The following is a 25,971-nucleotide window of genomic DNA, read 5'->3' on the forward strand; positions in this document are numbered from 1 at the left end:
CTGTAGCCTTCCTCTTCAGAGAAACTGGGTATTCTAAATCTTCCCTTTCTCCACAGTCAAATGAGGTGATCCGAATTTACCCATCATGGGCTAAAGTCTTGCTCATCATCTCCATCGTCATTACCATCTTGCCTATCCCTGCCTACTTCCTGTACACACTCATTGATGTGGCTTTTCCAGTCTCCGTGATTAACAGTAAGGTCACAGTTATCTTCAAACCTGAAGCTAAAGGGAACTCGCTGAAGCCCCATCCACGGCTTCAGGTGATGCAAAGTCAAAAGGTTGATAAAATGGATAAATAACCAGGGAAAAACCTCTCTGCCATGTGAGTAATTCATCTTGGAAATAAAGACTTGGTTTATTTGGCAAAACATCGCTTTTTTTTTTTTTTTCAAAGTGAAACTCCCCGGCTGGCAACTTGACGTTAGAAAAGGTAAAAGTAGCAATTGCTAATGTAACTGGACTCAAAGATGTTTTGTTTTCCTGGACTGGGAAAGTTTTTCTGGCCAGATGGAGGTTAACACAGCAGTCATTCTCTGCATCTCCTACACTTGCCCTCACCAGACACATAATAATGGTGTTTTTTGACTTCCAGTATTTGGTTGATGGTGACGCCTGACCCCTACTTCTCCTAGTCTGCCTTCCTCTTGGAATTGGTGGTACGTGTCAGGTCTGATCCCTACGAAACTAAGGTAAAAATGGTGCTAGTACCCGTGAAACTTTGCTTTTGTCATGAAAAAAAATGCCCAACTCCCACTCTTGCCTTCCATTGACTTTGTTCAATTCAAATGCTAGAATCCCAGGCCCTCTCTGCCTGGCCCTTCCTGTAAGGAAACAGATAAGAGACCATAGTCTCAGAAAGCAGTGGAGTCAAGTGGATTATGGCAAAGTGGTTAACTATCTGCTAATTGGTGACTTCCTCCTGTCTCTCTTAAGCAGGAATAGCTGATCCATTTACCAAGTCTACCAAGGAGCTTAAACCTTTATCCAACATTATATATTTTTCCTAAGGTGGTCTAGGAGCCTGAAGGAAGGATATTTGCCAGAGAATGAGGGAGACAGTAGAGGTTAACTTCAGAGTTTGAAGACTCAAGGAGGACTTCATTGAAGGCAATATGACAACAAAATAAGACAAACAAGACACACCATAGATTAAGACACCTAAAGTGTAACATCAAGTATATTTCAACAATCCTCTTTATTTCTTTAAAATTTTTTAAGTTTATTTGTTTGGGTGAGAGAGAGTGAGAGTGAGAGTGAGTATGCAGGGGAGAGAGAGGATCCCAAGCACTAACAGTGCAGAGCCTGAGGTGAGGCTCGAACTCATGAACTGTGAGATTATGACCTGAGCTGAAATCAAGAGTCAGATGCTTGACCGACTGAGGCACACAGGCACCCCAACAATCCTCTTTAAATGCATAGATGAGCTTAGAAGAAATTAAGGGAAATCTTTAAGAGGTTCAAAAATTAGGGGCGCCTGGGTGGCTTGGTTGGTTAAGCGTCTGACTTGGGCTCAGGTCATGATCTCACAGTCCGTGAGTTCAAGCTCTGCGTCGGGCTCTGTGCTGACAGCTCAGAGCCTGGAGCCCGTTTCAGATTCTGTGTCTCCCTCTCTCTCTGACCCTCCCCTGCTCATGCTCTGTCTCTCTTTGTCTCAAAAATAAATAAACGTTAAAAAAAAATTAAAAAAAAAAATTAAACCTAAGCTTGGGGCGCCTGGGTGGCTCAGTCGGTTAAGCCTCCAACTTCGACTCAGGTCATGATCTCATGGTTCATGGGTTCCAGCCCCACATTGGGCTCTGTGCTGACAGCTCAGAGCCGGAGCCTGCTTCAGTTTCTGTGACTCCCTCTCTCTCTGCCCCTCCCCTGCTCGTGTTCTCTCTCCCTCTCTCTCTCAAAAATAAATAAACATTTAAAAAAAATTAAACCTAAGCTTGAATTCAGCAAGGGTTAAAGCTAGTAAATGCCAGTGTAGGAACTTAGAGATTTTGGGTTTAAAGTTTAGGTGAAGACTAAAGAAGAACTTGGGTTCATGGAAGAAAAGGAAATCCCCACACATAGAAAGCTATGAAAGGGTTAGATAGCAAGAAAATATGTATGTATTGGTTCTATTTCTGATAGCAGGCAAGTAATGTCTTTTTTTTTTTTTTTTTTTGAGAATTTGTAACCCAAAACCTTCTCTCACATGGAATTTTGGTTTAGATTCACACAACATGCATAGTCTGAAAAACCCAGTTGAGATTAATATAAAAGGTGCCGGTGGATAGCAACCTTGCCTCCAGCACCTGTCATAAGTAAATATACATAATCTCTGGGGGAAACACAACCTCTCCCAAGCCCCATAGCGTTTCATGAACATGAGGTCACAAAAAGAAATCACAAAATATGCAAGGAAAAAGGTACCCTAAGGGAAGATTAGAAGAAAAAAAAAAGTAGTAGAATTAGACCTTCAAAAACCTAATGTACTGGAATTAACAGGTACATAATATAAACTCAACATGCTTAGTATATTTAAAGACAAAAAGAGTTGAAATTAAAAACAAGATACAAAAGACTCAGAAATGATCAGGGTATTTGTAAAAGAACCAAAAAGAAGTGAAAAATCACAAAGATTAAAAACATCAATGGATGGGTTAAATAACCAATTAGAAAACTAGAAAGAGACATATGGAAATAAATTACCATCAATGTAGCACAGAGAAACTATAGTATTAAAAATATGAGATTAATCATATGTGGAATTTAAGAAACAAATGAAGGGGCACCTGGGGTCTCGGTCAGTTAAGCCTCTAACTTCGGCTCAGGTCATGATCATAGCTCATGAGTTCAAGCCCCGAGTCAGGCTCTGTGCTGACAGCTCAGTGCGTAGAGCCTGCTTCAGATTCTGTGTCTCCCTCTCTCTCTGCCTCTCCCCAGCCTGCTCGCTCGCTCTCTCTCTCTCTCTCTCTCTCTCTCTTTTTCTGTCTCAAAAATCAATAAATATTTAAAAAAATTAAAAATTCTTGGTATATTAGGGAAATTAAGCTTTTTGTTATAAATGAACTTTTATGAGTTTGATGCCTTTTAATTTGTTTTATTTTCTTATTTTTTTAATTAATTATTTATTTTTTAGTTTACATCCAAGTTAGTTAGCATATGGTGCAACAATGATTTCAGGAGTAGATTCCTTAATGCCCCTTACACATTTAGCCCATCCCTTTTCTTATTATTTTCCCTACAGAGATTTCGTTTTTATATGGTCAAACTTACCAAATTTCTCCTTTATGGATTCTTGTTTTTATGTTATCCTTAGAAAGCCCTTCCCCGTGCCAAGATTATGGAAATGTCCGCCCATGTTTCTTCCTAGTGAATTATGTTTTCATCTTTTATAGTGTGATCCTTGACCCATCTGAAATGTATTGTGATGTAAGGAGCATAATCTTTCCCAGGTGCCAATTGTTTCACCCCAATCACTGAATAATTCATGTTTTGTCCACCCATTTGAAATTCCACTTTATCACATCCTAATTTCCATCAGTACCCAGGTCCTCGTCTACACTTTGTAGTCTACACCATCAGGTTACTGCGAACCTGCTCCCCCCTCTTTTAGATATTGAAGCTTTACATAATGTTGAATCTTTATGGCACAGTGGCTAAGAACGTGAACTCTAAAACAGGCCCCCCTCGGTTCCTATCTTGGCTCTCCCCTTACCTCAGTCCGCAAAATGTGTTAACCATGAAGTCCACCAGCCAGACGAAATCTGCCTGGCAACCGGTGACATCACTCCGCCCACTGCAAGGCCGAATCTGGCAGGTAGCTGGTGACCCCTGGGCTCTAACCCGAAGAATAAGCTTGGAGAGATGATGCTACAAGGAGTAAGGGATGGAGGCGGGGTGGGGAGAACCGCTGGTTCTCGCTTCACACTTAAGGACTCAGATCGTCGGGTTTCTGCCCGCGAAACCGCGGGGCAGGCGTCGCTCTGCAGAGTGATGGGGCCCAGACGCAGGCAATGGGATGTGGGCTATGGACCCGAAGCCCAGAAGAATGAATCAACAGGCTCAGGCACGCCTAGGGGCTGGGCTCAGTTGTGAACATCTCCAGGGTGAATTGCCTAAATCGCCTTATGGCTGCAGCGAAATATTAAAATCACCGCCGGCCCCAATAGCGGTGGTTCCCCGCAGAAACTCCGACCTTTGTCGCGCGCCCAGGCAGCCCCCCCTGCCTCGCCACGCCCACAGAAGCGACCGGTCTTCTCCAGACTCGTGCGTCAGTGGCGGGTAAAGGGGGGTGCAGTGGCCCTAGCCCCCGGCTCCTAACCTCTCGGGGCGCCAGCCATCTTGTTTCCCCGGCCACCACCCCCCACCGCCTCTGGATGTAGACCACCCAGCCTCCCCTCCTAATCTCCCTTTCTCTCCAGGAATTTAGGGATCCAGGATGCCCTGAGTCTGGGAGGGGAGGGTTGGACACCAGACACCGAGAGGCAGAGTAGTAAAGGCCAGCAGGTAGAGCGGAAGTCTGGTGGCACGTCTTGCCCCTTCCTCCCTCCCCATCCCACCTCCCCTCCCCTCCCCCTCTCTCTCTCTCCCTCCTCAGGTCACCGATGGGGGACACCAACTTTCCCCAGCAGGTCACCTGGGCTGAGTCTGTGGGGTTGGGATGCTGTAGGCACATCCTTCACTGACCGGCTCCGAGGTGGACTCCTGGGACGCTCCCATCTGGATCGAAGAGTTTCCTGCCTGGTCTTCAAACTGCTTGTCGCTCCTTTGATTCTCTGAGAGCCTGGCGGAGAGTAGACAGAGCAGGGGGAAGCCCAGAAAGACGGAGTTCCCATATCCAGGCGGGGCTGGACTGGTGACAAAGACAACTATCCCAGGCAAGTGCTACCTGGGCTGACCCCTCTGGCGGGGGAGGGGGTGTGAAGGCAGAAGAAGCATTGGCAGCAGAGTGAATTGCAGGTAGCCTTGATGGGGTGACAGTGGTGGCCGCAGCTGCAGCTGCGGGTGGGGGCTGGGAGGAGCTGGAAGCACCGGCCCATTCAGGAGGGTCCCTGGATGCTGACCTAAACAGGACTGAGTCCCCTCAGGAAGATTTAAGCAAATGATAGATTTGGTCAGGTTTATATAATGATGCTGGAATAAGTACCCATTAAAAATCATATTCGTAAAGAATATCACATAGGAAAACACTCCTGATAAAGTGGAGATATATATATATAATCTCCAATATTATGTCCAATTTGCAAGTAATACACATATTCATAGAGTATATATCAATATATATTTATGTGCTATATGCTGCATTTAACATTATCCAATACATAATATATAGTAATATCCAGTTTGTAAGAAATACACATGCATAATATATTCATATATACATATACTATAATAATACCCAATTTATAAAATTGGCTGTGCCTCCTTCTAAAACCTAAAGGGAATCCCAGCAGTGCCTCCAAAAGAAAAAGAAAGAAAGAAAGAACTAAAGGGAGCAAACATTTTATTTTATTTCTAAATGTTTGTTCATTTTTGAAAGAGAGAGGGAGACAGAGTACAAGGGGGGAGGGGTAGAGAGAGAGGGAGGCACAGAATCTGAAGCAGGCTCCAGGCTCTGAGCTGTCGGCACAGAGCCCAACATACGGCTCGAACTTAACAAACGGTGAGATCATGACCTGAGCCGAAGTCGGATGCTTTAACTGCCTGAGCCACCCAGGTGCCCCAGGAGCAAACATTTTATTTATTTATTTATTTATTTTTTCAACGTTTTTTTGTGTGTGTGGTTTTTTTTTTTGGGGGGGGGGGGTGGACAGAGAGAGACAGAGCATGAACAGGGGAGGGGCAGAGAGAGAGGGAGACACAGAATCGGAAACAGGCTCCAGGCTCTGAGACATCAGCCCAGAGCCTGACGCGGGGCTCGAACTCACGGACCTCGAGAGAGTGACCTGGCTGAAGTCGGACGCTCAACCGACTGCGCCACCCAGGCGCCCCATCAAACATTTTAAATCATGGTATTTTTTAAGACTGTATAGATGTTGCACCTAGTTAAACTAAAACCTCAAACTTAAGCAAGAAGAGGCAGATGGCCTGCCTTACAAATAGCAACAACCCTAAGCCATCTTCTAAAGTCACCAGGTTGAACTGAGCCAGACTGTGTGCTGCACTGGAACCGAATGCTGGTGCCAGTACTGCCCACAGAGGAGCTGAGAGGCATTTGCAGGGCAGGGTGACTGGCTGCCCCTCAGGCTGGAGTCTGTGCAGTGGGCTCTTGAATGGGTGGGGTGGGAGAGGGGCCACACACTTTCCAACCTCTAACTGGAAACTGGTTACCTGACAAAGGGCTGTTCTAATAAGAGGAAAAGCCTGGGAGATGCGATCCGACTACCAAAATAGCAACATTTCCAGATTTCAACAGTTTGTGGAAGAATTGTGTTATTTTTTTTAAGTTTATTTATTTATTTTGAGAGAGACAGAGACAGCATGAGTGGGGGAGGGGCAGAGAGAGAGGGAAAAAGAGAGAATCCCAAGCAGGCTCCGAGCTGTTAGCGCAGATCCCGATGGCGGGCTCCATCTTACGACCGTGAGATTGTGATCTGAGCCAATATCAAGAATCAGACACTTAACCGACTGAGCCACCCAGCCCTGTTGGAAGCATTTTAATCAGGACATCCCCAAGAGGGGCTACTGGGGGCATTGCACTAGGCACGAGAAAGGGTGTTTAGGTGTAAAGTGTATTAAAATCTCAAGAGACCTCTGGCAAAGGTGATCAAGGCTGGCTTCCTGGAGGAAGTTAGATCTGAGAGGAGACATCAGTGATGAGTTGAAGTTATCTGGATGAGGGAGGATGGGAAGGGGCAGAAGGGAGGGTGTTATGTGAGAAAGAGTCCTCTGTGCATTTACAGGCGTGTGTATGAACACTTAGAAACGTGACGTCTTCTTTATATGGATTCTCTTTTTACATAAATGGTATCAAACATTTGATATTCTGTGACTTTTCACCCAGAAGTGTGTTTTGGAGACTCTGTTATGTTCTTACATACCATATACCTCTTTTTTATTATAAAATATTATACATATTCACGGAAGTCCACAAAACTGAAATGTTCAGCTCAACGATCTATTCTCAAGCAAATACCCCAACCATCCTGGTCAGAAAAAGAACATTGCCTATATCCTCCGAATATTCCCTTGAGCCTCTCCCAAACCCCAACTCCTTCTGCCCCTCAGTGGGACTCACCATTCTGACCCTTAGGACCATTACTACTTTTCTTTCACTTATGGTTTTACCACCTCTGTGCATGCCTAAACACTTTAGTTTTTGGACTTTGATATAAACAGAGTCATATGATATGTATTCTTTAGGATGTAGCTTCTTTCACCGAATATGAAGTTTTGGGGATTTATCCATATTGTTAAGTGTGGCTGTAGCTCATTTTCTTTGTTGTGTAGTGTTCTTTTGTACTGGTGATATCACTATATATATATATATATATATATATATATATATATATATTTATCTCCACGCTACTGTGTTGAACTTCCTGATCGTTTCCTGTTGGGGTTGTTGCAAACAGTGCTGTTAAGGAAATTCCTGTATGTGTGCTCTGTTGCACACAGTGAAATTGCTGTTCGTGGGATATATATAGCTTCCTTTTTTTTTTTTTTAATGTTTATTTGCTTATTTTGAGAGCGAGAGGAGAGGGAGTGTGAGCTGGAGAGGGGCAGAGAGAGAGGGAAAGAGAGAATCCGAAGCAGGCTCCACGTTCAGCACAGAGTCCCGCTCGGGGCTCGATCTCACAAACCGTGAGGATCATGACCTGAGCCTAAATCAAGAGTCAGATGTTTAACTGATTGAACCACCCAGGTGCCCCTGTATACCTTCAATCTTAATAGTAATGGCCCACCCATCTCTAAAACTAATTTTGTAAGTTTCCATTCTCCTCCCCCGCCAGCAGTGTATAATATTCCCCATGGCTCCTCATCCATCAATATTTGGTGTTCTTAGCCTTTCCATTCTACCAGTCTGACTGGTGTGAAGTAGCCCCTCAATGTGTTTTTTAATTAAAAACATTTTTTTTGAATGTTTATTTATTTTTGAGAGACAAAGCATGAGCAGGGAGGGACACAGAGAGAAAGGGAGACACAGAATCCGAAGCAAGCTCCAGGCTCTGAGCTGTCAGCACCAGAGCCTGACGAGGGCCCTGACCTGAAGTCGGATGCTTAACTGACTGAGTCACCTAGGCACCCCTCCCTCGGTGTGGTTTTAATCACCATTTCCCTTCTGTTTAAATAGTTTGAACCCTCTGATACATTGTTCACTGCCCATTTATTTGGAGGATGACTTTGGTGAAAGGTCTCCACATTTCCTGGAACATTTTTCTATTGGGTTATTTATATTTTTCTTATTAATTTGTAGGAGCTTTTTATAGATTCTGGACTTTTTTAAAAAACCTCCCTCAGCTACACGTGTGGCAGATTTTTTTCTCTGTGGCTTTTAACATTTTTAATGCTGCCTCTTGACGAATAGAAGTCCTGAATTCTAATGAACTCAAATTTACTTATTGTTTCCATTATGGTTAGTGTTTTCCAAGTCCTGTTTCTGAAATCTTTCTCAACCTACAGATCATGAAGATACTCCCTCTTATTAACTTCTTTAGAAGCTTTATGAATTTGCCTTTCATTTTTTAATCTCATGGTCAAATTTCATTGTTTCCGTATGAATATACATTTTCCCATCCTAATTATTTAATACTGTCATTTCCATGATACTCTGGGTTGACATGAAATCTCTCTCCATTTATTTAAAATTTTTACTTCTCTTAATAATCTGTTTTAGGTTTTGGTATAGAAGTCTCATCTTTCTTTTGTTAGATTTATTCCTAAGCACTTGAAATATCTCAATGTTATTATTAATGCCATCTTTAATTTTTTTCATTACCTATTTATTTCTTGCTGGTATCTAGAAATGCTATTTATTGTATTCCGTTAACCCTGTATCCAGCCACCTTGCTAGACTCACTTGCTGGTCCTAATAATGTGTTTATAGATTGTTTTATGTTTTACATACATAATCGTATCTGTAAATAATGACATTTTTTACTTCTCATCCCAACTTTACACTTTAAAAAATCTTTAAAAAAAAATTTTTTTTTCAACGTTTATTTTTATTTTTGGGACAGAGAGAGACAGAGCATGAACGGGGGAGGGGCAGAGAGAGAGGGAGACACAGAATCGGAAACAGGCTCCAGGCTCTGAGCCATCAGCCCAGAGCCCGACGCGGGGCTCGAACACGGACCGCGAGATCGTGACCTGGCTGAAGTCGGACGCTTAGCCGACTGCGCCACCCAGGCGCCCCTTTTTTTTTTTTTTAATTTTTTTTTTTCAACGTTTATTTTTATTTTTGGGACAGAGAGAGACAGAGCATGAACGGGGGAGGGGCAGAGAGAGAGGGAGACACAGAATCGGAAACAGTACACTTTAAAAAATCTTGTTGCGCTGGCTGGCACCTTGTACCAATTATCGATTGCCACCCAAATGCTGCAGAACAAATTACTTCGAAATTCAGTGAGTTAAAACAACAAGAATTTATTATTATACCTCATAAGCCATGAGGGTGGGCTCAACTAATATGTAAGGGCGTTAGTTGACTGGCCATTGACTGTTCGACACTAGCTTGAGCTGGGACCACTGGAGTGCTCAGCTCAGCTCAGATTTACATGTCTCGTCTTCCAGCAAATTAGCCTAGATATGTCCTCAGGGTGATGACAAGAGTGTAAGAGAGCAAGAAGTGGGGCACCTGGGTGGCTCCGTCGGTTAAGCGTCGTGATCTCCCGGTTCTGAGTTCAAGCCCCACATAGGGCTCCATGCTGGCAGTATGGAGCCTGCTTGGGATTCTCTCTTTCTCTCCCTCTCTCTCTGCAACCCCCCCCCTCAAAACTAAATAAAAATTTTTTTAAAAATGAAGAGAACAAGAAGCAACAAGGAAGGTCTTTTTCAGCAAGGCTCTGAATGGGCACACCAGCCCCAATGCAAGGGGTAGGAAAGTAGATTATGGCCTCGTTAGTGAGAGGAACTGCAGAATCACATTGCAAAGGGAGTGGATATAGGACAAACTGAAGACTTAGAACCATGAATGCTGTCAATCAGCCCAGACTTTAAATCCAGTTTGACTAGAAGGGACTGTGGTGGGCATCTTTGTCTTATTCCCGAACTCCAAGGGAAAGCTTTCAACATTTTGTCATTAAGTACAGTATTTGCTGTAGCTTTTTTGTAAATAACCTCTATGAAATTACAGATGTTCCTTTCTACTTCTAGTTTCCTAAAGTTTTTTTTTTTAATGTTTATTCATTTTTGAGAGATAAGAGAGAGACAGAGCATGAGCAGGGGAGGGGCAGAGAGAGAGGGAGACACAGAATCCGAAGCAGGCTCCAGCTCTGAGCTGTCAGCACAGAGCCTGATGTGGGGTTCGAACCTACAAACCATGAGATCATGACCTGAGCCAGAGTCTGACGCTTAACCAACTGAACCACCCAGGCGCCCCAGTTTGTTTTTTTCTTAAAGGAATGGTTGTTGGGTTTTGTAGAATATTTACACAAATATTGAAATGATTGTATCATTTTTATCCTTTTTATGTTAATATTGATTTTTTACTTCTTTTTTTAAATGTTTATTTTTGAGGGAGAGAGAGAGAGAGAGAGAGAGAGAGAGAGAGAGAGAGAGAACGCGAGCAGGGGAGGGGCAGAGAGAGAGAATCCCAAGCAGGCTCCACACTGTCAGCACAGAGCCTAGTGCAGGGCTCAATCTCGCTACCCAGGGGTCTCTGACATTTTACTTCTAAACTTCCCTGTATTACTGGAATAAACTCAATACAGTTGTGAAGTTATATTGTGTGTGTGTGTGTGTGTGTGTGTGTGTGTATGTTTTAGTTTATTTATTTTGAGACAGGGCACGAGGTGGGTAGCGGCAGAAAGAGAGAAAGAATCCCAAGCAGGCTCCACACTGTCAGCAGAGAGCCCAGTGTGGGTTAGAATTCACATACCATGAGATCATGATCTAAGTGGAAGTCAGATGCTCAACCGACTGAGCCACCCAGGTGCCCTGATATGTAGTATTTTCATTATCATTCTGTTCAAAATATTTTCTGATGTCCGTTATAATCAATTCTTTAACCACTGGTTATTTTTAAATGTAGTTCTTAATATCCAAACATAGGGATCTTTAAACTAATTTTTGTTAATTTCTAGCTTAATTGCGTGTGGTCAGAAGTGTACTCTGTGTGACTGTGATCCTTTGGAATTTGTTGAGATTTGTTTTACAGAAAATATGGTTGATTTTTTTGTGTAATTGTTTAGCATGTTCTTTAAAAGTATGTAATCTGCAGGTGTTGAATATAATGTGTGTGTGTGTGTACATATAAATATATATTCATTAGGTCAAATGTGCTAATTAAGTTGTTCAGGTCTTCTACATCCTTAATGAATTTTTGCTCTTTATCTTTTATGCCTAAGATAAGTAGATTCTATCAATTTCCTACATTTTGAGGCCACATTAAGGAATGTATAACATTTTAGAGGCACTGGAGTGGCTCAGTCAGTTGAATGTCCAATTCTTGATTTCAGCTCAGGTCATGATTTCATGGTTTGTGGGATCGAGCCCCACATCCCTGACAGCACAGAGCCTGCTTTGGATTCTCTCTCTCCCTCTCTCTCTGCCCCTCCCCCTACTCACACTCTCTCTTTCTCTCTCAAAAAAAAAAAAAAAGGCATAACATTTTAGGATTCATATGTCTTCCCAGTGAAAGGGAACTTTTTATCATTATTAAATTTCCCTCTTGGGGTGCCTGGGTGGCCCAGTCCTTTGGGTGTCTGACTTCAGCTTAGGCCATGATCTCCTGGTTTGTGAGTTTGAGCCTCAAGTCGGACTCTGCTGACAGCTCAGAGCCTGGAGCTTGCTTCTGTGTCTCCCTCTCTCTCTGCCCCTCCCCCATTCACACTCAATCTCTCTCTCAAAAATAAATAAACATTAAAAATTTTTTTAATTTCCCTCTTTATCTCTGGAGGCTTTACTTTAAATATTAAATACATCTTAATAGGGGAGCCTGGGTGGCTCAGTCGGTTAGGCGTCCGACTTTGGCTCAGGTCATGATCTCATGGTCCGTGGGTTCGAGCCCCGTGTCGGGCTCTGTGCTGACAGCTTGGAACCTGGAGCCTGTTTCGGATTCTGTGTCTCCCTCTCTCTCTGACCCTCCCCCGTTCATGCTCTGTCTCTCTCTGTCTCAAAAATAAACATTAAAAAATTTTTTTTAATAAAATAAAATAAATACATCTTAATATATAAATATTAAGTACATATAAACATTAATACTATAACGTGTAAAAATTATATATTAATATATTAGTAACGCTATACAAGCTTTCTTTTGGGTAGAGTTTTCATGAAATACTATTTTCCATGCTTTTTACTTTTAATTATTCCAAATTCTTACATTTTAGGTGTCTCTTGTTAACAGCATTTAGTCTGATTTCAGGTTTTTATTAAGTCTGAAAACTTCATCTGTAAGTGGAGCATTCAGTCCATTTACATTTAATACAAATACTGAAATGTTTAACTTTAAATCTCCCATTTAATTAGGTGTTTTGTACCTGCCCTATCTACTCTAGATTACTTTTTCTCTTCTTCTTGCATTCTTTGTGCATGGTTTGTTTTTATTAGTCTATTTTTTCCCTCTTATAGCTTAGAAGTTCCATTTCTTTGCTGTTCTTTTAATGGTTCCTCTGGATATTAAATATGCATGCATTTTATCAAATAATATTTATCGGTACCCTAAGCGAACCAAATGAGAGTTCATCCACCTGATGCTAAGCAAGCAAATAAAAACCGGCACCAAGCTTTTGCAGTGAAGAAAGATTTACTGGGTGGCCACCACCCAGGGGAACCAGGAGCTAATGCTGAAAAGTCCCAAACTCCCTGATGACTTCCAAGTGGGGGTGGGGGAGTAGAGTTGGAGGGTAGTTTAAAGGGTGAAAATTCAGGGTGAGGGTCTCAGGGTCTTGGATCACTCTGATTTTTTGTTTGTTTATTTTTGAGAGAGAGAGATCGCACACAAGCAGGGGAGGGGCAGAGAGAGAGAGGGAGACACAGAATCCGAAGCAGCTCCAGGCTCTGAGCTGTCAGCACACAGCCCGATACAGGGCTTGAACTCACAAACTGTGAGATCATGACCTGAGCCACAGTTGGAGGCTTAACCGACTGAGCCACCCAGGCGCCCCAGATCATGTTGATTAATTAAGGATTCGCTCAACTATATTTCCTTTCTTGACCATCTTGACCTTCTGGCAAGTTCCTGACTGGTTTGGGTGTGACTGGAGCAGGGCCATCGCTCTGCTTTAGGGGCCTGAACCGATAAACCATTCTGAGCAGACTGCATTAGTGATGTCATCTCTAGAGTACAGAGGCAGAAGTTCCACATCCTGTGACTACTAAGCCGCAAATTATTATGTTTTCTTGCAAACGCGGCACCTTAGACTTGTTACCTCCGGCAGAACAGCATCCCACAGACTTTTCAGGAGGCAACTCATTTCCTGAGGCAGTTTCTTTAACAGTAGCTAAGGGCTACGTGACTCTGGTCAGAAGCAGCTGAGAGCCCCATGTCTAAATTGTGGAGGGGCGGGGGCTTGCATCGCTGGTCTCAGGACTTTTATCCTCTTCCCAGACAATAAAAAGTACTTACAACAATTAAATTCCACCAACCACCCTCCTTATCTTCACTGTGGTGCAATTCTTACTCTTTGCTTAATTAAAACCAAACAAGATGCTACCATTACTTTTTGTGCAGTCTCAGTCCCTTCCCCATATTTGCATTTCCATTACTCCTGATTCCTTTCTGCATGTCTGACCTTCCATCGAGGATAATTTCCTCTCTTGGGGCGCCTGGGTGGCTCAATCGGTTGAGTGTCCCTCTTTGGCTCACAGTTTGTGGGTTTGAACCCTGCATCGGGCTCTGTGCTCACAGCCCAGAGCCCACTTTGGAGTCTCTGTCCCCCTCGCTCTCTGCCCCTCCCCCGCTCTCAGAAATAAACATTTTTTTTAAAAGATAACTTTCCCTCTCATGGAAGAACCCTCCGTCTTATTTCCTGGAGTTGAGGGCTTCTGGTGAGAGCACTCTCTGAAGTTTTGTCTTTATTCCATCTTCATTCTTGAAATAATTCGGGGATCCACTAATTCCCAGCTGATTGCTGTATTGCTTTTGACAGTGGCTGATGCATAAATTGTTCCACAATCTAATCCAGTTAAATTCAGGCTTTTTTACGGCAGTAAGTTTTTGAACTCAGTGTTTGATATTTGTTCTGATGCCAGGAGGGATCTTCTTAGCTGTCTCTTTCCCCCGTTCTCTCTAGTGTATTCCTGGCCTAAATTTACTGATTTTGAGTGTGCCCTCAGGCTTAAACTTCTTCACACCCTGTTTCAAATAAAGTCAGTTCCTTTGGGAAGAGCTTCTGGGCCCATTTGTTCTGAAGGCCTGTCTCTCTCCCAGGACGAGATCTTCAGAGCTGGATGGGAACAGAAGCCTGCTTCTCTCTGAGTGCTTTTGGAGCAGGGTGCCGCGCGGAGCATTAACCTCTGGTCTTACTGAGTTGCCCCTCCTGACATATAACCTCCACCTCACCAATGAGCTGGGGCAAGGGGGTGACCAGGGCCCCCAGTATTCTCTACTTGTCGAGCCACAAATGAGGGCAGAGTGGAAGAAAGGGGCTCCGGACCTTTATACCACACACTTTCCTGGAATTTCGTCTCTGCCACATGTCGCCAAAAAGGAATGACAAATGCTGGTGATCTGCCCCTTCTGGGAAGGTGCCTGTAGCCTCTGAGTGGGAACTGGGGAGAGAGGGAACCATGTGCAGTTTCCACAGCACTGGGCCGGGAGTGAGGAGGGAGGGAGCAGGCTGTGGGTCACATGCCACAGACTCTCCCTGTTCATGGTGAGTTTTAGTAGATTTTCCTGACTAAACATTTGCTGTGTGCCCTGAAGACATTTTCCAGAATCATTGAATGTTTTCTTTCTTGGTAATGTTCACAGGCTGTGTTTGTTTCACTAGGGGATGGGTCCACAGAAACTCACTGCTCCCACCCCCCCCCCACCATCTTGCTGCCTTTCCAGAAATAGAACCCCAAGGAAGCTCTTTAATTCCACCAATCTCTATACCCCACCTTAGATCTCTTGAATCAGAATCTGGAAGAGTGAGGCTTGGAGAATGAAAGGCAGGAGTCTGGAGGGTTTTGAGAGCTCCTCAAATGGTTGGGATACACAGGTTTGAGAACCGCTGGCCTAGAAGCCCGCATGCATTAGCTAGGCCAAGTAGACTAGAAGGAGAAAGGAAAGAAACCTGAGTTTCTTGAGTCTTTACTGTGTCCTTGGCACCAATATCCACTATGTCATTTTTAATCCTTTCAGATGGGGCTGATTTTTTTTTAACTAAGTTTTTTAAACTTTATTTATTTATTTTGAGAGACAGAGCATGAGCTTGAGCAGGGAAGGGGTAGAGAGGGGGGAGAGAGACAATTCCAAGCAGGCTCCACATTGTCAGCGTGGAGCCATGTGGGGCTTGAACTCACAAACTGTGAGATCATGACCTGAGCCAAAATGAAGAGTCAGACGCTTTTAAGCGACTGAGCCACCCAGGTGCCCCCAGATGGGGCTAATGTTCAGCTGACATTCCACGGGCTATGGCTGGTTCATTCTGATTGGTGCTCACACCATAACATTACTAAATATTTTGAAATTCATCTAGCTTGTAAGATGAGAGAGAAAAAAACAACAACCGAGTCTCAAGGCGATGAAATTATTTGCCCAAAGTCCACTAGTGAGAAGGGCCAAGAGGTAAATTGTGGCCCTTTGTTGCCCTGAAACCCTGCCGGCATGAAGTTTCAGTGTCTGAGACATAGCCCGTAAAGTCTGCTATTTTTGATGACCCCAAGATTCCGTCAGGAGTTAGTTGGCCTGAAAGAAGAAAGTCATGGAGTCCCTTGAAGAAATATCAGAGGAAGAGCCTCCCAAAGGACCCAGAACTTCCTCCTTCCTGTCCGGGAAGCTCACAGCCAAGGAGATTCTGGCCACCAAGACCCAAAACTACTTTGCTGAGACTAAAAGAACTGAGGATATCTTAATGCAGGTTGCTTTCTCCATTGGGCTGGGTAGCATATGGCGTTTCCCTTACCTGTGTCAGCGGAACGGAGGAGGTAAGGCCAAGGACCTGGGTCTTGAGTTTGGGGAAGGAGTTTTAAGGCTTGAAGCCCAGACTCCCGGGTCCTGGGGGAGGAGACACCTGGAGGTTCACCCAGACTTCAAGGGGATAAAGAGGAGGGGGGCCGGGACTCCTGGCTGCCTGAGCACAGCGCCTGGCTCCCTTCTCCAGGCAGCTTTATCCTGATGTACTTCTTCATGCTCCTCTCGTTTGGGATTCCCCTCCTGTACATGGAGATGATCATGGGGCATTGGCTGCGTGTGGACAACATCCGGGTCTGGAAGCAGCTCGTCCCCTGGCTGGGCGGCATAGGATACGCTAGCATATTGGTGAATGAGGGGCCCGGGCAAGAGGCATCCCCAAGTCACCCCCTGTGGTCTCCAGGCCCCCCGTCTCTGTCCATCCTGTCCCTCAGGCCCACTGTGTCCACCCCTAGGTGTGCATCTTAGTGAGCTTGTATAATAGCGTCATCATCACTTGGAGCCTCTCCTACCTGGCCAACTCCTTTGATAACTCCCTGCCCTGGAACCAGTGCCCACTGGTGAAGACCACCAATGTCACTGGTGAGGAGAGGGAGAGAGGAGTCCGGCAGGGCCAAGGGAGGCAAGGGCACCAAGGAGCAGGAGAGAGGCAGTGAGAGCCACGGGGGAGGAAGTGAAGAGCAGGGGATAGGCACCTAGTGAGGTGGTGCCTAAGCACCTGGGTCCCCCCCCCCCCAGACCTCTCTTGCCTTCGGACTGTGTCCCACCAGTACTTCTGGTACCACACCACCCTGAGCGCCTCAGGCCACATTGAGGAAGGGGTCGACGCCCTCGTCCTGCACCTCACACTGGGCATCTTCGCAGCCTGGTTCCTCCTCTTCTTAACCATGATCACAGGGCTGAAGATTTCAATGCAGGTAAGCCACCACCCCTCCCCGCCCACCGACCCCGCCACAATCCGGCCGGACACCATCCCACTCCTTCCTGCTGACCTCTCTTCTCCAATCCCCAAGACCCTCCCCCACTCCCAGAGGACAGGCTCTGCCATCCAGGGCTCCCCAAGGCAGCAGCGTCAACCCCTCCTGTCACAAAGAACTGCCCCTGTCCCACCCACTGCAGGAAGGAGCGCCTGGTACCCACTCTTCCCCATGCCTCACCCCCAGGTCACAGCAGTGGAGACCTTCTAGAGCAGACCACAGCCTCGCCCCTTGAACCTTGCACCCTGTGCCTGCCCGAATATTGACAGGGCCTGTTAATCCCTGAAGGAGCCAGTTGGCTACCAGTTCCTTTCCAGAGTCTTCCATTTTATTTTATTCCAACCCATACTTCCAATCCACGCCCCTGCCACCTGGATCATCTTCTCCTTACGTGGAAAATTTATTCTGGTGTGTTTATTAGGTCACTTCAGTTAACCTTACCCGCAGCTTCTGGCCCCCAAAACAGTTCATGCAGTCGGTTTCCACCCCATGTGTCCCTGGAGCCATCTCTCCACAGCCTTCGAGATAAAGCAGATTTTACTAAAGGCTCAGTAGGGGCACATGGAGGGAGGGGGCCTGCCTTCCTCTCCCAGAGCGGAAAGAACCAGAAATACTTCAAAATTCCCACTGACCGTGTTACTGTCTCCCAAAGTCCCTCCTCGGTTGCTTTTCCTCTGTCTTCACCGGTGACATTGTCCCATGCGGTTAACTCACGCCGAGACCATAAAACCCAGGCAGATGATAATGTCCAGCTGCCCTACCACATAAAAGCCATCTCTACTTGGTGTCTCACCCCTCACCTCTGAGCAGCTTATTGGCAGATTCTTCCCCCAAAACAACATCACCGTCTCCTAAGGATAATCCTCCGACAGCTCCCTCATGTCACAGCCAGGCCACCTTCACCCGGCTCAGCCCAGCTTATCTCCCTCTCTCTAGGCCTGCTGACCTGTGCTCCCTGTAATGCTTGCCTCCGCCTGCCCCTCCTCTCCCCTTCTCCTGACTTCTGGTTTCTGTCTTGACCCACCTGGCCAGATCCTGATTTTTTCGGTATTCCTCCTCTACATCCTCCTCCTCTGCTTCCTCATCCGAAGTCTCTTCTTGGAAGGTGCAGTTGCCAGCCTCAGACGTATGGTGACCACAGAGGTGAGGCTGGGGACTCCACACCTCCTCCCTCCCACAGCTCCCCAGGCCTTCTCTGACTCTTCTTCTCAGACACCTTTCCTAAGGTCCCCAGCCTGCCCCTCATCCCTCTGCTCCCCAGCCCAGCTTGCCCTTCTTCCAGCTCACCGATGGGTCTACCCTCAGGCTCACCCCCAAACGTCTCTCTCTCCCAACCCCATCCACAGCTCTCATCCTGGGCCTCGCTGGACCTCTGGCGTCAGGCAGGAGGCCATGTGGTTTATTCCTTAGGCCTGGGCCTGGGCACCACCATCAACTTCTCCTCCAAGGCTGGAGGCAACAGCTACATCCAGGTGGCCTCCTTGGTGGCCCTGGTCAACCTGGTGACCTCATTGCTGCTCACATCCATCATCTTTACAGTGCTGGAGTTCTGGGCCACCACCAGCGGCCACACCTGTGTTGAGAAGTGAGTAATTACAGTCTTGCAGGTCCAACAGGAGGTCCCTCCCTCCACTTTGGCAATCCCCCAGCCTCATGGGCCTTCACGCTCCGGCCTCTCCAATAATAATAACAATAACAGCAACAGTTATCATAGTCATCATAATATCACATTCTCAGAGAAAGCTGCCAAATGATAATATTCTAAAAACTTTTTTTAATGTTTATTTATTTGGGGGTGGGGGTGGGGGGAAGGGACAGAGAGAGAGGGAAGGAGAATCCCAAGCAGGGTCTGCGCTGTTAGCACTGAGCCTGAAGTGGGACTCAGTCCCACAAACTGTGAGATCGTGACCGAAGCTGAAACCAAGCATCGGATGCTCCGCCAACTGAACCACCCGGGTGCCCCCAAATGATACTGTTCTAATATCCACCACTTTATAGATAAGAAAATAGGCCCAGAGACAGGACTGTCCAAAGGTTTCCATAAATTGTAGTTGGTGTAAAGAAGACTTCAAAATCAATTCTTTAACTAGCAGAGGTTGTACAGCATCCTGGGCCACAATCAAAGGTTACTGGCCTAGGCTACATATTGGAATCATTTGGGGAACCTTAGAAAACACTTACACCTGAGTCTCACTTCCAGCGATTCTGATTTACTTGGTCTGGGATGCCTTCAGGCATTGGGATTTTTTTTTTTTTTTAATGTCCAAGGTGGGGGATGCCCGGGTGTCTCATAGGTTAAGCATCTGACTTCAGCTCAAGTCATGATCTCACGGTTCATGAGTTCGAGCCCCACATTGGGCTCTGTGCTGGTAGCTCAGAGCCTGGAGCCTGTCTTGGATTCTGTGTCTCTGCCCCTCCCCCGCTCTCTCTCTCCCTCCCTCTCTCTCTCTCCCTCTCTCTCTCAAAAATAAACAAACATTAAAAAAATTTTATAAAAAAAAATCTCCAGGGCGCCTGGGTGGCTCAGTCGGTTGAGCGTCCGACTTCGGCTCAGGTCATGATCTCACAGTTTATGGGTTCGAGCCCCGCATCAGGCTCTGTGCTGACCGCTTGCTCAGAGCCTGGAGCCTGCTTCAGATTCTGTGTCTCCTCTCTCTGCCTCTCCCCACTCACGCTTTGTCTCACTCTGTTTCTCAAAAATAAATAAATGTAAAAAAAAAAAAAAATCTCCAAGGTGGGATTTTTCTTCCAGTTAGGATGTTGAAGGATGCAAAAGTCCATGCTTCCTTGGTACCAGCAATTTTAAAAATGGATAAAATAAAAATAATACTTTCCTATAATGTTACTGAAGAGCAGTAGACACAAAGGAGCCCTCATGAACTAAATAAAGCCTGGAGAGTAATGAGTTCATCCTACATGAGCAAAGAGCCACGAATGCCTTCATATCTAGGGGTAAGTGGCTCCTCGGGTGCATGTGGCTGGAGGCACAGGCCTGTCACGGATGGAGAGACTTTGCACTGACAAGGAGAAACCGTGCAAGCATTTAATAACAGTATGGGCTGCCAGCAGGTGTTGGAATCGCAACGAGCCCCCAAGGAGGAAATACACCACTGGACCCAACGGTTTGCCTCTCTATTCCCAGGAAAGGTTTTTGGAGAAGAGGCAGAAGTGCAAGGGAGACAAGGGAGCAAGCAGAGGAGCTCCGCCTAGTCTTGTGGTTTCAGGACCTGTGGCCCCACTGGAGCTGTGTGCGAAGACAAACCCAAAACATCTACAGCTACTATCCAGCCCACTTCAACCCAAATAATGACAACATCAAAGATATTAGGCCTCATGGTGGGGGGGAAGGGCAGTGTGCAGGAAGTTGGGGGCATGGCCCGAGGGCAACGTGAGCCCTCCTTAATCCCATCTGAAGGCAGAGAAAAAACTAATGAAAACTGTCACCCACCCCAGCTCGCCTCAACGCTTAGAAAACTAAATAGCCCTAACTCTTAGCTGCCTGTTGGAATAAAAGTCTTAAATTTATCGAGATTTCGCAAAATAAAACAGATCACAGAACTTCCTCCTTTGTTGTTCTATCTACAACGCCCCACGTGGAATTGAACACTCTCGAGACATTCTGAAACCCAGGAAAATAGAATCCATAGCCAAGAGAAAAAAAAAGAAGACCCAAAGATCATCAAGACATTAGAATCAGCAGACAAGACCTTTAAGACACCGATTATAAATATGTTAAGGGGTTGCATAGAAAAGATGAATAAAATGGAAGCAATGGAGGTATTTTAGGAAAGATTGAAAATCTAACAAAGGACCACATGGAAATTATAGAACTCAAAAAGTCGATGAAAACAAAGTTTCACTGGATGTATTTAGTATTCACCCAGCAGAATAAAGGATCAGTTAATTTGAGGACAGGTAAATAGAAGTTCTACAAAGTGAAACACAAAGAGGAAAAAAAAGAATGAAAAAACTGAAGAAGACCTTCAGTGACCTATAGGACTAATATATGTGGGGGGGGGGAGGGTTAGTTTATTTTTTATTTGTTCTGAAAGAGCAAGCAGGGGAGGGGCAGAAAGAGAGAGAGACAGAATCCCAAGCAGGCTCCGTGCTGTCAGTGCAGAGCCCGATGAAGGGCTCAATCTCATGAACCATGAGATGACCTGAGCCAAAATCCAGTTGGACACTTAACCAACCGAGCCACCCAGGCGCCCCAAGATTAATCGATGTTTATTTGGAGTTGTGGGATGAGAGGTATAATGGCCGAAACTGCAAACAATCCAAATGTCTGCTAGGAGGTGAGTAGATAACAAATCTTAGTATAGTCATTCAATGAATGGAATACTATCTGCCAATTAAAATGAATGAACTGGGTTTATTAATGTATATTTTTTAATGTTTATTTTTGAGACGGAGACAGAGCATGAGTGGGGGAGGGGCAGAGAAAGAGGGAGACACAGAACCTGAAACAGGCTCCAGGCTCTGAGCTGTCAGCACAGAGCCCGACATGGGACCCAAACCCATGAACCGCGAGATCACGATCTGAGCCGAAGTCGGACGCCCAACCAACTGAGCCACCCAGGCGCCCCTATTAATATTTTTTAATGTTTATTTTTGAGAGAGAGAGAGAGCATGAGCAGGAGAGGGGCAGAGACAGAGGGAGACACAGAATCTGAAGCAGGCTGCAGGCTCTGAGCTGTCAGCACAGAATGTCATGTGGGGCTTGAACTCATGAACCACAAGATCATGACCTGAGCCGAAGTCCAATGCTTAACCGACTGAACCACCCAGGTGCCCCCAAATATCCCCTTTTTTATTAGGACACCAGTCCTACTGGATTAGGGGCCAGTATGACCTCATCTTCAATTACTTCTGTAACAACCCTCTTTCCAAACAAGGTCACATTCTGAGGTAGTGGGCCTTAGGACTTGAACATATGAATTTAGTGGGGGGCACACTTCAACCCATAACACTGAGGAGTCCTAGCTACAACAATCTAGCTACAACAAATCTAGAGTCTTCTGCCCCTTCGGGGACTCCCCAGCGCAACTCCCCTGCCAAGTCCACCTGATTCACTTCCAGCCCCTGTCTATTTGCCCTTGTGACTCGGCTGAACTCCTCTTGCACAACTCACTTTCCTCTCAGGCAGCAGAGGGGCCAGACTGCTCACCACATTTCCTTTGCTTTTCCCGTTCAGGAGTGTCTCAAAATTGATAAGCCTGATAAAAAAGGGGGTGCTGCCTCAGGATGCCAAGCCCCCGGAAGACATCCTCCTCCTGCCCGCCCTGGACTACCTAGACTGGATCAGCAATCTCCCTCAACACCTCCAGTACCCGGTCATCCACTTCTCCCCATCCTGCAGCATCATGACCCAGAAGGATAAGGTGTGTTTGTGGGGGTGGGAGGGTGCTTCCCAGAGGCCCCACAGGACACTGGGAAATGCATTTCCCAGGAGCCTCATGGGCCACCCACGCATCTTCAGAGGAAGGTGGCAGTTATAATCAAGTTTCCACCACCGTTACCTGTGCACTAGGGTCTTCGCTAAGTGGTCACTTGACTTTAATCCTCACATCAACCCTAGGAGCCCAGTTTGTTAGAGGAGGAAACTGCGGCCTCAAGAGGTGAAGCTCACACAGCTCAGGAAAGCAAGCAGGGCAAACAGCCTTCTGCCGGCTGCCCACCACTCTCTGCCTCTTTCCTCTGTCCGAGACAGACATTGCTAATCGATCACTGCACCATTTCCCCCCCCCCCCCCCCCAATCCAGACCCACCACTGCCTGAGAGCCCTTCTCCCCCACAGTTCATGGAGGGCCCTGGCCTGGCATTCGCAGCTTTCTCCCAAGCCATCTCGCTGTTCCCTGGCGCCTCTCTCTGGGCCATCCTCTTCTTCTTGGCCCTGGTCATCATGGGGCTGAGCACCTTGATGAGCATCTTGGAAGGCATTGTCTGTCCCCTCCAGAACTCCTTCTCCCTCTTCAGGAGGTATCCCAAGCTGCTCTCAGGTACTGTGGGTTCTCGGCCTAGCAAAGACCCTGCCCTGCTGCCCCCTCTCCCCAGGCCACCCCAATCTCTAGAGCTCACTTTGACCCCTAGCCCAGCCCTGCGCATAGACCTCAGTGTGGCCAAACCTGCCTTTGTCACAGTGCTCATCTGCTTGGGAGGTTTTCTGGGCAGCCTCGTCTTCACCAGTCATGCTGGCAGCTACATAATGTCCTTGTTTGATGACTGCCTGGTCCCGCTCACCCTCATCGTCATTGTGGCCTTCCAGAATGTGGCCCTGGCCTGGATCTATGGAGCCAGGAGGTGACGTCCAAGCCCCGGGGGCCCATCCAGCCAGGGACCACCCCAGGTCTCTGCTCCCTTTGTCCATCCCACAGCAGGGGGGCCCAGCCAGCAGCTGGCGGGGTACAGGCACAAAGAGCACTCAGGAACCAGGGGCCATAGGGGACAGTCTGAAGGCAGAGGGCTGAAGCACTACACGCATGCAGGTTCCCGTCCTCAGCGAGGGCCCAGCAGGACTTGGCAGCCAGTGAGAGAACCGCTCCCAAGCGCTCGGGTCCCGGCTGCCAGAGGAGGGCTCCTACCCAGACATCTACGCCTGTTGTTCCCTCCCCAGGTTCAGGGAAGAAATGTTCAGTAAACTGGGCCACCTGCTGTGGTCCTTCTTCACTTTCCTGTGGCGCTACGTGACCCTGCCTGGGCTGCTGGCCCTCTTCACCATCTGCCTCACGCAGCTCCACCGGAGGGTACCGTCCTACTACATCGCCTGGAACAGCAGTATGGTGAGGTCCCCCTACCCTGGCCTCTCACCACCACTCCGGGCCCCGTTCATCTCATCTCCCACTCCACGGAGACCCGAGGTCTGGGCTCCTTCCATCCCCAGGGAACCTTTAGCCAGCTTCCCAGTCCCTGGGGAGTGGAATCCCCAGCATCGCAGGGATTGAACCCCCCCCCCCACTTCCTCCCACCCTGCTCCCTTCTTTCGGCCTCCAGAGCCAGGAAGTAAAACAGCCCTACCTGCAGAGCACCCTGAGCTGGGTCACCTTCCTCAGCATCCTCACCTTTCTGCCAATCCCAGTGCAGCCACTCCACCACTGGTGGCACCTCGAGGACCACATTGCTTTTGATCCCTTTGAAAAGCTACAGTCCAAAAAGATGCCCTTGGTGCCCCCCAAGTCGTTACAGTACCCCAAACACCAATTGGTGACGTCCCAGAAGACAGACACTGAATGCTCATCTAGAAAAGTCAACCCACCCTTGATTAGGAGGCTGAACCTGAGCTCCTTATGGAGGTTCAGCCTACCCTTGAGTGAGTACAACCAGAGCTCTTCCTGGTTCAGCCTGCCTGTCATTTCATCCCTGACATCTGCACTGTCCATGAGGAATACCAGCACTCCCGTTTCAAGGCAGGTGAGCCCGGCCTCAGTAACCATAGACAACAGTGACAAGAGCAGGGAGACCCAGGAAGAAAATTAGGACTCTGTTCAATAACTGGTGACACCACCCATTTTTCCAAATCTGGCATTAGCGTCCATCTTGCTACAGAAATAATCGGTCCTGTCGGGAAGTAGGGAGAGGGACACATGGAAATTTTGCCTAGCAACCACTGACATCACTCAGTTGCCCTTGGGAGGAAACGGACAACTCAGGAGCGCCTTCCTCTCCTGGAATAATACCGATTCTGCTAAGTGGAACACTCTGATCTGGGGTTGGAGAATTCAGAAGAAATCAACTCAGCCATTCACAGGGCTGCACCTAGGGCCTCCTTTCTCCCTGTAAGGAAGGAGCATCATGTTGGCATGATGGAGATGGGCCTCGAGGCACTTTCCGGGATCCAGCCTTCCCAGTTATCATGGAGACAGACAGTGTTCTCTCCAAACCCCAAACTCCACCACCAACCTGGAACACTGGGGTAGCTAACGCCTCCAGGGCTGCTCTCTCAGAACGGGGCTGGGATAACAAAGCTGAGTCAATAAATTGATCCACTGAGACCCCGCGCACAGGCTGTGGGCACAGTGTTCTTTCCATCAGCCTCCTTCTACACACATATCGTCCAGATGTCCAACCTCTGGTGAACCGAGTGTCCAATATGGTGATCCCAATCTCCCACTCCCTTTGGGACACAGATACTGAGTTTCTAGACTCCTCCTTGTTCTGGAGTTGAGCCAAGCCATTGGGGAACTTTGCAGCAATCAGTATCACTCAATCTAGAAAGTGTGTTAACCCTTAAACCTAACTTGGTAGTTGGGTGACCATACTAAATGTCTTATAATTATCATCTACCAAGAGGGTAGCATGCCTAGAACAGCACCTGGCAGGTAGGTCCTTTCTAGCTATCATGCTTTGTTCTCACGTGGGGTGGTCAGTCACCCACTTGGGTGCTGGGAGGGAGGTCACCTGGATTCTGTGGGCTCAGGACCCAGGAGTCTTAGAGAAAGAACTTAGAGCTTACTAGGTTTGTCTGCGGGGACAAGTGGCACCACCCTACCTCTTTGAATATCAGATGGAGTGAAGGCACCTGGGGGGTGGGGGGAGGCACCTTCTAGAAGCCACACCTCTTAGGGACTTCCTGGGTAACTCCCCATCCCCAGAGGTCATGACCTTGGGCATCAAGGTCCCATCACCACCCTCTCTGCTTCCCAGTCACCTCCCAAGTGCCTGCCTGCCCATTCGTACCTTCTATTTACCTCAGAGGCCTCTAAACATTCTTTATCGCACTCCCCTATCCATGACAACCTTTTGAGAAAATATTCCCAACATATGTAAGAAATCTACTTGTGACCTGCTGTCATTCTACAT

The 25,971-nt window shown here is 46.9% G+C and overlaps 2 protein-coding genes across 8 annotated transcripts in view; both read left to right on the top strand.

The window, feature by feature from the left end:
• LOC122494830 (orphan sodium- and chloride-dependent neurotransmitter transporter NTT5-like) overlaps positions 1 to 1,272 on the top strand; it is a 54,095-nt gene extending 52,823 nt beyond the window's left edge. For both annotated transcript variants that reach the window (XM_043600294.1, XM_043600293.1), the window contains one exon: positions 57 to 1,272. In XM_043600294.1, coding sequence (XP_043456229.1) covers positions 57 to 302 — 246 coding nt within the window. In that variant the 3' untranslated portion in view covers positions 303 to 1,272. The remainder of the gene's footprint in view (positions 1 to 56) is intronic.
• A 2,964-nt stretch (positions 1,273 to 4,236) lies between these two features.
• On the top strand, positions 4,237 to 25,170 carry LOC122494832 (orphan sodium- and chloride-dependent neurotransmitter transporter NTT5-like). 6 transcript variants are annotated; one of them, XM_043600300.1, is made up of 13 exons: positions 4,237 to 4,482; positions 4,605 to 4,853; positions 15,952 to 16,212; positions 16,389 to 16,546; positions 16,654 to 16,780; positions 16,937 to 17,115; positions 18,208 to 18,318; positions 18,522 to 18,760; positions 22,370 to 22,556; positions 22,973 to 23,174; positions 23,316 to 23,475; positions 23,789 to 23,954; positions 24,513 to 25,170. In XM_043600300.1, the coding sequence occupies exons 3-13, from the start codon at positions 15,990 to 15,992 to the stop codon at positions 24,615 to 24,617; spliced, it is 1,857 nt and encodes a 618-aa protein (XP_043456235.1). In that variant the 5' UTR covers positions 4,237 to 4,482; positions 4,605 to 4,853; positions 15,952 to 15,989; the 3' UTR covers positions 24,618 to 25,170. The 6 variants fall into 6 exon arrangements, with proteins under 6 accessions (XP_043456235.1, XP_043456234.1, XP_043456231.1 ...); XM_043600296.1 differs by having other exon boundaries at positions 4,239 to 4,482; positions 4,574 to 4,853; positions 24,166 to 25,170; XM_043600295.1 differs by having other exon boundaries at positions 4,239 to 4,482; positions 24,166 to 25,170.
• Positions 25,171 to 25,971: the final 801 nt, after the last annotated feature.

The sequence above is a fragment of the Prionailurus bengalensis genome, chromosome E2 (genome assembly GCF_016509475.1).
Source record: "Prionailurus bengalensis isolate Pbe53 chromosome E2, Fcat_Pben_1.1_paternal_pri, whole genome shotgun sequence".
Taxonomy (NCBI): Eukaryota; Metazoa; Chordata; class Mammalia; order Carnivora; family Felidae; genus Prionailurus; species Prionailurus bengalensis.